The sequence below is a fragment of the Neovison vison genome, chromosome 3, assembly GCF_020171115.1.
Source record: "Neovison vison isolate M4711 chromosome 3, ASM_NN_V1, whole genome shotgun sequence".
Taxonomy (NCBI): Eukaryota; Metazoa; Chordata; class Mammalia; order Carnivora; family Mustelidae; genus Neogale; species Neogale vison.
The window spans coordinates 232685171-232697559 of record NC_058093.1 but is presented as its reverse complement, the minus strand read 5'-3'; the positions used below and the strand labels follow the sequence as shown (position 1 = coordinate 232697559).

Here is a 12389-nt window from a genome sequence, read left to right as displayed (position 1 = left end):
CATCTGCTTTCTTTAACCAGTCTTCGGAAATGTTATTTAAGGCTCTGAGCCTCTTCCCACAGTAAGCCCCTTGTTAATAGCTCTAATGTGTTGAAGCATTACAAAAGAGGGGCTTATAATCTTTTAACGCTGGTGTGCCAAGCAATATTCCATTCCCTCTCCTCCCTGGGGAAGGTCTGGGGCTAGAAATTATGGCTGCTCTCATTAGTGGATGAGTTCCCTCACTAGCAGAGGCTCAGGTCAGATGAACTACTCAAGGGAGCACTCCCTCACAACTGAAGTTTCATCACTAGAGTAACTAGGACTGATGAATGTTAACTCACTTGACACCATTAAATCTTCAATCATTTCAGACTGAAAGTTTACTTAGTTCTTTTCTTTTTTTTTTTTTTAAGATTTTATTTATTTATTTGACAGGGATCACAAGTAGGCAGAGAGGTAGGCAGAGAGAGAGGAGGGGAAGCAAGCTCCCTGCTGAGCAGAGAGCCCGATACGGGGCTCGATCCCAGGACCCTGAGATCATGACCTGAGCTGAAGGCAGAGGCTTTAACCCACTGAGCCACCCAGGTGCCCCTTAGTTCATTTTTTAGAAGAAACCATATCTTAAAGGCAAGACTTTATAAGGATTTTGCTACCAAATTTTTAAGAAACTAGCCTATAATAATTATCAAGAGAAGTCTCATTGAGTGGTACCCTTGATTCCATGCTTGGTTCCATTCCCCCTTTTGACTGGCTTACTCTCCAGCCTAATTATTACTGACATAATTATTTATGATGTCCAGCATCTCTTTTTCAGCTGGTAACCGCTGGGATAGCAAAGAAACCAGCAAACCCAGCAACAGATAACTTTTCACTTGAGGAGACTATCCCTGGATCTCAATGGCTGGTTTCCTCTGGTGCTCACAACAGGGATAATTCTAACTGCACTCCTCATTAACTAATCATCAGTATTCACAGCAAAGGAACAACCCCAAAAATGTACAGAAAGCAGGTGTGGGGTGGGGAGAAGTGAAGGCAGAGGGGAAATCACCACCACCAATGACACAACAAAAAACTGCTGTCAGGCACCTTCCAATCACAAGTTCTACATGGAGCAGATGATGAACTAAAATTAACTTATCCTTGTGATAAAGTGAAACACTTGAGTATCTACAAATAACTTATTGGTGAGCACCTACAGTCCCTTACCAGTGAGAGAGAAGTATCTTCTAAAATAAGTTCTTCAAGTTTAAGTGCAATTAGATGTGTTTCAAGCCCTTTAATATGATCCACAACGTTGGAAATTAAAGTCTGAAGCCCAGTAACATAGTCTTGGAAACTGGTGAAGACAGGTGGCTGGAAAAAAGATTTATAAAAAGGTGAAAGATTATCAAACATATTTCCTTTGCTTACATCTCATAAGCTATATTAACTTCATGCTACAGTTACTTAATGCTATTAATAGTAACCAGGATGGATACAGTTTTGGATATGAAGACAGTCTCTCAAACCAAGGTAAATTTAATTGGTACCAATAATGCTTAATTCGGCAACAATGACAAGCATTTTTTAAAAATGGGGCTTATTCACTCTGGGGAACTGGAGATGGAAAAACCAAGAGAAAATATCTTAGGTAGTCATTACTCAACTTCAGGCTAAGAATCTTCTGGAACACTAAAGAAGATGAGAGGAACAAAAGTATCATTTCTTCTCTATAGGTCTTTGAGATTTCCTCTAATATTAATAACAGAAATAGAGTTTTCTAAGTTCCAACAGAAAAAATAATGGGTAACAACAGTCACAAAAATTCTGAAAAAAAGTAGTTAAGAGGAACTTGCCCTCATATATATGAGGGTATATTTTAAAGCTATATGAAGTCCAGACAGTACTGGTATATAAGTGAACTGATAAAAAGTGAAAGAAAACACGTCCCAAGATAAACCAAAGAGTATAAGGGAATTTAAATGGTAACATCTCAAAACAATGGTTTCCAGTGGATGAATGGTACTGAGATAACTTGTGAGACATCTGAAATTATAAAACAGGAGCACCTGGCTGACTCAGTCAGTAGAGCATGCAACTCTTGACCTTAGGGATTGTGGTCTTGAGTTGGGTGTAGGGATGCCCACCTTGGGTGTAGGGATGACTTAAAAATAATTTTTAAAAAACATTTATTTAGGGCGCCTGGGTGGCTCAGTGGGTTAAGCCGCTGCCTTTGGCTCAGGTCATGATCTCAGGGTCCTGGGATCGAGTCCCGCATCGGGCTCTCTGCTCAGCAGGGAGCCTGCTTCCCTCTCTCTCTCTCTCTCTGCCTGCCTCTCCATCTACTTGTGATTTCTCTCTGTCAAATAAATAAATAAAATCTTAAAAAAAAAAAAAGCTTTAAAAAAAAAAAACACATTTATTTATTTGAGAGAAAGAGAGAGCACAAGCACATGAGCAGGGATAAGGGCAGAGGGAGAAAATCTCAAGCAGACTCTCCAATGAGCACAAAGCACAATAACCCATGATATCATGACTTGAGCTGAAACTAAGAGTTGAATACTTAACCAAGTGACCCAACCAGGGGGTGAAATCTTTTTAAAAAAAATAAACAAAATAAAAAGTACCAAAATAAATTCCAAACAGAGTAAACACCTAAGTTTAAAAAATCCACCAAAGCAACAGAAGAAAACTTAGTTAATGGTTTGTGTAATAATTGAAAAGGACTTTCTAAACATTACACCAAACTAAGAACCATTAAAAAAATTTTTTCTTAATTACTATGTTGACCAAAAAAATTACTCAAGTTAAAAGATAAATGAAAAATTGGAAAAAATTGCATCATTAGGGATATAGAATTAATAACATTATTAAATTAAGAACCCAACAGCTTTAAAATATATCATTAGGAAAAATATTACTACCACAACAGGAAACTTGGGCAAAGATATGAACAGAAAGGGCGCCTGGGTGCCTCAGTGAGTTAAATCCTCTGCCTTCAGCTCAGGTCATGATCTCAAGGTCCTGGGATCGAGCCCTGCATCCGGCTCTCTGCTCAGCAAGGAGCCTGCTTCCTCCTCTCTCTACCTGCTTCTTTGCCTACTTGTGATCTCTCTATCAAATAAATAAATAAATATCAAAAAAAAAAAAAAAAAAAAGATGTGAACAGAAAATATATCAAAGAAATCTCAGCAACATGTGACACAATTTAAAAATCAGACAAATGCAAGAAACCTGTCCAATCAGTTAGTAAAGCAGTTTATGCACTTTATCTCATTCTCTCTCCATTGAATAAATAAAATCTTAAAAAAAAAAAAAAAGGTAATGAGATACATCCATGTATCTCCAGAAGAGGTGTCTAAGGTACCCTGTTAAATGAAAACACAAACAGGTTTCTGATATAGAGTATAATTCTGGTTTGTTCGCAGTGGTGATCCCTGGCTGGTGGGACTATGAGTGATCTTCACTTTATTCACATCTTTAGGTTACTTTGATGATCAAGAAAATAGGAAAGCTGTTCTCAGTTTTAGAAATTAAAAAAGCAGTAACTACAATCCACCACCACCACCCCAGCCCCAAAATCCAAATGCCAATAAGCTCTTCGAAATGTTCTAGGTACATGGGCTTTCATTAGAAGAGATTAAGAGAGAAACTTTTACCTACACTTTCAAATTTTACACTCATGATCTGTTAAATTATCTTGAAAGAAGAAGAGAGAAGGTTCCTTCACTTAGCCCCCCATCCAAATATACCTACCCTTTTGTCAAATCTAAAGAATTCCTGAATTGTTACTGAATTATGCAGGAAGTCTCTATTACCACTAAAACCATTAACATTTTCAAATGACAATGGTCACTATATGTTGCTACAGTGAAGAACACTCTCCCACTTATAATGATAGGACAAATTCAAACATTAAAAAAACAGCATGTCCTGGGCCCTGGGTGGCTCAGTGGGTTAAGCCGCTGCCTTCAGCTCAGGTCATGATCTCAGGGTCCTGGGATCGAGTCCCGAGTAAGGCTCTCTGCTCAGCAGGGAGCCTGTTTCCTCCTCTCTCTCTCTGCCTGCCTCTCTGCCTACTTGTGACCTGTCTGTGTCAAAAAAAAAAAAAAAAAAAAAAAAAGCATGTCCTGTGCAGAATGAATCCTAAATAACTTTGCTCATGTAAAGTACACAAATTATGTTAATGTTTTACACATTCAAAAATTAAATGAATAGATGGAAGGACCCTCCAAAATTGAAGACAAAGAAAAATAAATGAATCTTATTTATACCATACTAATAATATAATTTATTTTTAATTCCAGTGTTTTTACAGAGTACTTAACTCTCTGTATCCACTGGTACATACTCTAAGGACAAAGAACAACCGCAAAAAAATTTAAACTTTACTTAGTGGCTTACTGAAACTAGTAATGCAAATGATATAATAATGTAATTCCAAAACTGTTTAGTATTTCTTGTAAAATAAGTGAAATAAACACAATGATGCTATAGGGAACCAGTGTTCAAACTCTAGGGGTGGCGTGGGGGGAAACTATAAACTGGAATGAGAGAAGGAAAAGAACAGAGAACATGGTAATGTTGAACCAAAACTGGAGGTATCAGTAAGAATTAATTATTCTGTGTGTTTACATGTGTAAATACATTTCCTCTTTCCACCAACATAAACTTGAAACCCCATCAACAAGCAGTACACCTAACACCTACATCTTGGTTTTGAAATGCCACTCCCCATAAAGAACCAGGCAGGGCTCCTGAAATGCCTCAGTTCAGTTCAATGGGAACAAAGTGGATGGAGCAATTTTGCTTTTCTATAGGTGTATAATTTAAAAACAAAAAGAAGCTGGGGAGGGAAAACGAATGTACACAGGATTCTAAGGTCTCTTACAATATGCAGTAAAACAGTGAAAAGAAAGAGCAGCATGAAGCCAAATTATATTTTCTCTGTTATTACCATGATGATGCTGGTTTCTTTTTTCTTCTTTTTCTTTTTCTGTAAATTTAATTTGTATGGTCGCAGGACACTCTCACAGTAACTGGACACCCAAAGGATAATAGAAATGGTCTAAAGGAGGAAAAATTGCAGATTCATCAATAAGGATTATATTCAAGACATCTATCAGGAACAGTTAAGGGTTATGGATTGAACAATCCTTGCTGACAGTTCTACGCAAATCCTTTCAAATTCTCCTCTAGCTCTCCACTACAGATTAGAGAGATTAGATTACTTTCTAGAATTACCACACAGATCCAGAAGACCTTCATCTGAATACTGCTCGAAATACTAGAAATACCACGATTGCTTCAATCTTTATCCTCCCTTCTAGCTCTCCCAGCCCTAAAGCCATCCTACATTTGGTCCAGTTTCCTTTCACTCCCTTGCAGGAAGTAATTCTTTCACTCAAAGAGAGGTCCAAATTCCTATGCCTGGAATCCAAAGGTTCTTTACAATATGCCTCTCCCCACTCACCTTCCAGCCCAGTAAGATAGTACCTCCCCTACAAATCTCAAACAGAGAGAGGCACAGGATCAAGCACCAAATCAGGCTCTGCGCTCAGCAGAGTCTGCTTTTCCCTTTCCCTCTGCACCTCCCCGTGCACTCTCAAATAAATAAATAAAATCTTTAGACAAAAAAAAGGTTCTTTCTCTCCCCCCGCCCCACCCCCAAAGCACTCATGCTCTCTTTAAAAAGAAAGAAAGCAAGCTAGAGAGAGAGAGAGAGAGAGAGAAAGACAGACAGACAGACAAAAAAACGCAAAAAAAACCCCAGAGAATTCTCCTTGGTCAGCACGCTTTCCTCCTTGAGGTTAGGTGTTTATACCATGCTTCTTCTCTGTTACAGAGTGCATGGACATACCCATGCAATTATTACTGTTTTGTTCAGCCTTAGATACTTATACTGTGCCAATCACCAGAACAGACTAGAAGGAAGAGAAAAGTAAACAAACGTGATGAAAATAAGATAATGGATTATGAGTGTTTGCAATCCTCCTCTTCCCTCTGATTAAAAAAGAGAAAGTTTTGCTAAATCTGTGCCCAGATTCTCCTTTATAAGGTAGAATCTTGGTTAATTAATGACTAGCAACAACAAATTTAAAAAGCTGGTGGTTGGGGTGGCTGGGTGATGGACACTGGGGAGGGTATGTGTTGTTGTAAGTGCAGTGTATTATGTAAGACTGATGAATCACAGAACTGTACTCAAACAAGTAATGTATTATATGTTAATAAAAATTGAGAAATCATTCATGGTGAAATAATACTAATAATAATAAATAAAAAGCTGGTGGAATTAACTTAAAATATGTAATAGTGGAGTCAAAAAGGAAAGTGAACAGAGAAAAGACAGATTTGGAGTGAATCTGAGGAATTTTTAGAGATTGGTAAGCAAACTGCAAGTTTTAGTCATTATGAACAAAACCTTCTTGGTATGCTTGGAAGGAGCTCATTCAAAAATGACTTAAATTGCTTTTCACTTAACAAAAGGTGGGGATGGAGGATTAAATTACAGGTGTAAGGTGCCTATTACCTGTTCATTTTTTAAAAATTAATCCTTACTCAATAAAGGAAAACCGAGTTTCTCAGGAAGAGAACAAAGACATACCTCGACAAAGAAGACTAGGTTCTCTAAAAGAGCAGGTCGTGTTTTCAAATTACCATCTTTAACTTCTAAGAGGTCACCTTTACATCTACTGAAGACATCTGAAAACAGGAAAGTATTTTATTGTTTTGTTCAGCTTTTGTTTCAATTATATTTTTAGGAATACGATGCACAATAAGCAAATATAAAAAGATTAATCCCCCCACAGTGAACCAAACAACAAAGGATATCTATTTTCACCTTTTTTTTAAAAAAGGATTTTATTTTTAAGTAGTTTCTATCCCTAAAGTAGGGCTCAAAATTATGACCCCAAGATCAAGAGTTGCAGGCTCTAACAACTGAGCCAGTCATGAGCCCCTATTTTCAGCTCTTTAAAAAGTCATGTAACTATTGCTCTGTTGCCTTCAAAATATAAAAGGTGACCTTATAAATTATATATTCTATAGTTTAAAAACCAGCTAGTCTTTCCACAAATAGGCCACTGCCACAATAAAATTAAGACTCCAAATGAATGATTTAAAAGAATGTGGGCCATTATGGACTAAAAGACTAAGGTGCATGATAGAAATTCACCTTCATAATAAATATCATGTTTTATTCACATAATCTTTGTCTTTTAATTATCATTCTTCAGTTGGGCAATAAATTAAAAGACCATTTAGGCTGTTTAAAAGAAAGACCCTTATAGATTTGAAATGCATTTATGTACACTTATACCAAACAATTCTATTTCCAGGAATTTAATCCCAAGGAAATGCTCAAATGAGTACCCAAACACTTATGTCCCAAAATGTTCATTTCAGCATTATTATAAACAATCATAAATAATTCAGGTACATAACATATTATGTACTCCATGAGGCATACATAAATAAATAGTATATTGCTCTAATACTGTGGATTATTATAAGTAACTGACATGGTAAATGTTCAAGACAACAAAACGTTAAAATAAAAAGTATGTATTATAACCTTTTCATGTGTTTAAAAAAATAAATCACTACTACGTATTTCCATGTACACATATAAGACTGTTTAGGGGGCATCTAAAAGTACAGACCCCAAAAGTGTTACTTACCTTGTAAGTAAAAGTATTTATTTCCCTCTGGGGAAACAGGGCTGGGAATGAAAGAAAGACCACACCTACTTGCTAACTGTTTTACAGTAGGTTGTCTACTACTTTTGTAATTAACACTTCTCTTGCAATTTCTGCTAAAAAATGAGATCCTGTCAGACAATAAAATATGGGACTCCACAGTCAGAATGCTTACCTTTTAATTGTTCTAGTAAAGACTTAAGACTATTCTCTACTCTCTCCTGGATCTCCACTGTATCCTCTAAAATTAAAAAACAAATACAAAAACAAAAACACTCAATTTTTTTAGGGAGAAAAAGAATTAAGATCAACACCTGCAAGCAACTCACGGACAAGGACATTTTCTTTATTCTTAAGACTCAAAGGCATCAAATTCCATTACTGAGAGACAAAGAAAAAGATAAAAGAAAGGAAAAGAAAAAGAGAGGCATTAACTACCTTTCTCTCAAAAGTAATACCTAAAATTCTCTAAGTCTTAAAATCCATGTGCTTCAAATACTCTCAACGACAGAATCCACAAACCTTATGATTGGGGGATGATGGGGATTAATGGAATATGTGTGATTCTCACCGAGTTAAGAAAAAACTCATTTCCACAAAGTTTAGTAAAGAATTCAATCTGAGGGGCATCTGGGTGGCTCAGTGGGTTAAAGCCTCTACCTACGGCTCAGGTCATGGTCACAGGGTCCTGGGATGGAGCCCCACACCGGGCCCTCTGCTCAGCAGGGAGCCTGCTTCCCTTCCTCTCTCTCTTTGCCTGCCTCTCTGTCTACTTGTGATCTCTGTCAAATGAGTAAATCAGGGGCGCCTGGGTGGCTCAGTGGATTAAGCCGCTGCCTTCGGCTCAGGTCATGATCTCAGTGTCCTGGGATCGAGCCCCGAATCGGGCTCTTTGCTTGGCGGGAGCCTGCTTCTCTCTCTCTCTCTGCCTGACTCACCGCCTGCTTGTGATCTCTCTCTCTCTGTCAAATAAATAAATAAAATCTTAAAAAAAAAAAAAAAAATGAGTAAATCAAATCTTTAAAAAAAAAAGAATTCAATCTGAAATCCAATAATACTTCAATAAATTAAGGATTTTTTTCAACTTTTGGACATAACAAGTGATTTTAAATAGGGAAGACTTAAATTTCTAAAACATTACTTCATAATCTATGAATGTACCTTCTTTGATATTAAACTAGACACTTCCAGAACAGCTTCCATCTCCTCCCAATCTGTCCAAATATGTGAACTGTTACATTTACTAAGTTTTCAAAGACAAAGGCCCAGTAAATACACTCATGCAAATGTATACTTACCTAAACCACTGGTGTCCAGCTCATAAATATCACTAACAAGATAAAAAGAACTGGTCTGACACTGAGAACAGCCAGAACTAAAGAATCCAGCCATTCTGGTAGGTACAGGACCAAGGAAAGGATACTGGAAAAAAAAGGGGAAAAAGTAATGTCATTTAAATCAATCTAAACTTATAAAGAACAAGAAAACAGCAGACTATAACTACTGGATAAAAGTCTATTTCAGCAATTAAGTTGCAATTCACTATCTAACTGAACTAACAACTGAATCATTATGGTGAAAACAGAAACCCTGTATTAGTTTGTTGGCTATTAAAAATACACCATTACAAATAAAGCTACTTTGCTTTTCCTCACTCTCCAATTTGGATAGTGAGGGAGTCTCTGTAATTCCCAAGTCTATAAAGTCAGGGTTTTTTTCCTACAGGTGCCATAAACTAGGACAAAATACTGTTCTTTACTATTCACCCACCCCAAATTCCTATTTTTAAAGACAGTCATAGGTTACTGCAGCTTTGATGGTGAACACATATTGATGATACCTGAACTTCCTTCTCAATGAATCGCTTTCCCGTCTCCAGGGCCACCTCCAGCTGTTGAAGGAGTAAACGAAGAATATCAATCCGGGAGGACACGCCATTCTCAGTGGTCTTTTCTGAGTTCCTTGGCTCCATGGGGTGGTTCAGACTTGGAAGTCCACTAATCAGCCTCAATGTTAAGGAACGGATTCTTAACCACATGGTCTCTTCCTCCAAGGAAAGTTTCTTATGTTCTTCAGAAACATCCCTTAAAAAGAAATATCCCCAAACGATCCATTTTATTCAATGTGTTGCCTTTACATCTTTCAAGCTTTACTTTGATCAGTCAAGATGCCATTGAATGATCCCAGCACCTGTCTCCTAGCTGAATGATCTCGCATAAACCCAATCACCCAAGTCCCCAATTCAGGATTAATAAAATGAGGAATGATAACCTACCTAACAAGTCAATTTGCCACTTCAGTGAGATTTCTGATAACAACAAAACACATATCATGTATTTTGCTGAAAATGTTGCTGAAAATTTTTATATCATGCATTTTCAACAAAATACACAATATAAAAATTTCAAATGACAGAAAACTGAAAAATAGAAAAATGTACCCTAATAACCAAACACCTGCAATATTAACAAGCTTGGTATCAATTCTTTCACTCTTACAATACAGATAAACAAAACTGCAACTAAAGATATTTATATAATTTGACATATTTTAAACAAATAAAATGGGTTCATGATATTTATACTTTCTGGACAGTCTATAGAAAAGGGTTACCATAGCAAGCCTGAGGCTATGATCTTTAGAAGGGCCAGCTTGCAAGGCTGACCGTTACCTAATGTCTAGGAACTTGGCACTCCAACCATTCCCTAAATGATAACAGTGGCTCACTCACTACACCTAGGCTGTTTGTACAAACCATATGGTCTATTGTGAACACCTGCTTTCCTTCTGGGAGTCTGGAATGTTGACACATGATAGACAGAGGGTACCTACATAACCAGCTGGTAAAAACCTGGGGCACTAGGGGCACCTGGGTGACTCAGTTGAGTTAAGCCTCTGCCTTTAGCTCAGGTCATGTTCTCAGGGTCCTGGGATGGAGCCCCGCATCAGACTCTCTGCTGAGCAGGGAGCCAGCTTCCCGCCCCACCCCCAACCTGCCTGCCTCTCTGCCTACTTGTGGTATCTGTCTGCTAAATTAATAAATAAAAATCTTTAAAAAAAAAAAAAAAAATCCTGGGGCACCAAATCTCAAATGGGCTTCCCTGGGCAGAAATGCTGCACACACATCACTGCATTTTTTGCTGCTAAGAAACGCAGAAGGGAGAGAGCACTGGAAGTCTGTGCATGGAGTTGTCCGGATTCTGTGTCTTTTTCCTTTGCTGATCCTGTCATTTCTCCTTCTGTTATAATAGACCTTAGCTGTGAAGACAACTACAGGTTAAATCTTATGAGTCCTAGCAAACCACTGAATGCAGTCTTAGCAATCCCCAAATCACAGTGCACTTGACATCTGAACAACATTGATTTGAACTGCATGGGTCCACTTACAAAGATTTTTTTTTTTTTTGGTAAATGCAGTACAGTATTGTAAATGTATTTTTTCTTCCTTATAATTTTTTTTTTTTTTTTAGATTTTATTTACTTATCAGACAGAGATCACAAGTAGGCAGAGAGAAAGGCAGAGAGAGGAGGAAGCAGGCTCCCTGCGGAGCAGAAAGCCCGATGTGGGGCTCAATCCCAGGACTCCGGGATCATGACTTGAGCTGAAAGCAGAGGCTTTAACCCACTAAGCCACCCAGGCGCCCCCCTTATAATTTTCTTAATAACATTTTCTTCCTCTAGCTTACTTTATTATAAGAATAAAGGATATAGGGCGCCTGGGTGGCTCAGTGGGTTAAGCCGCTGCCTTCGGCTCAGGTCATGATCTCAGGGTCCTGGGATCGAGGCCCGCATCGGGCTCTCTGCTCAGCAGGAAGCCTGCTTCCCTCTCTCTCTCTGCCTGCCTCTTTGCCTACTTGTGATTTCTCTCTGTCAAATAAATAAATAAAATCTTTAAAAAAAAAAAAAAAAGAATAAAGGATATAATATACATGACATACAAAATATGTGCTGGTCAACTGTTCATGTCATAGGCAAGGCTTCCAGTCAATAATACACTATTAGCAGTTAAGTTTCTGGGGAATTAAAAGTTACACCTGGATTTCTGATTGTACAAAGGGGTCAGCACCCCAAGAACACACTGTTCAAGGATCAAACGTATATTCAGAACTACCTCATATACTTATCTCTGCACGTTTGTGCTCCTACTGCCTTTGGTTGTACTTTCCTGAAAGTGATCTGCTAAATTAAGTGGGATATGGAATTTTCAATCTTTTTTTCCTAAAGATTTTATTTATTTGAGAGAGAGAGATCACAAGTAGGCAGAGAGGCAGGCAGAGAGAGAGAGGGAAGCAGGCTCCCCGCTGAGCAGAGCCCGATGTGGGGCTCGATCCCAGGATCCCGGGATCATGACCTGAGCTGAAAGCAGAGGCTAAACACACTAAGCCAGCCAGGCACCCCTGGAATTTTCAATCCTAATACAGATTACCAAAATTCTCTATAGGAAGATTATATAAAGTTACATCTTCATGTCAATGCACAACCACCTTTACCCCCACAACCTTGCTGACCACAAGTATTAATCTTTTTTATCTTTGTTCAACAGTTTAAAAAAAAATCTTTATCACTATAAGGTGCATCTCTTTGAATTTCTTTTTTTTTTTTTAGATTATTTATTTATTTATTAGACAGAGAGTGAGATCACAAGTAGGCAGAGAGGCAGAGAGAGAGGAGAAAGCAGGCTCCCCGCTGAGCAGAGAGCCCGATGCGGGGCTCGATCCCAGAACCCCGGGA

General features: G+C 38.0%; 1 protein-coding gene across 1 annotated transcript in view; it reads right to left on the bottom strand.

The window, feature by feature from the left end:
* NAA25 (N-alpha-acetyltransferase 25, NatB auxiliary subunit) overlaps window positions 1-12389 on the bottom strand; it is a 73242-nt gene that overhangs the window by 6943 nt on the left and 53910 nt on the right. The window contains exons 18-23 of the mRNA XM_044244252.1: window positions 9499-9742; window positions 8957-9080; window positions 7834-7899; window positions 6566-6663; window positions 4919-5029; window positions 1189-1335 (exon numbers count right to left, since the gene is read on the bottom strand). Of these exons, the coding sequence (XP_044100187.1) occupies window positions 1189-1335; window positions 4919-5029; window positions 6566-6663; window positions 7834-7899; window positions 8957-9080; window positions 9499-9742 (790 nt within the window). The remainder of the gene's footprint in view (window positions 1-1188; window positions 1336-4918; window positions 5030-6565; window positions 6664-7833; window positions 7900-8956; window positions 9081-9498; window positions 9743-12389) is intronic.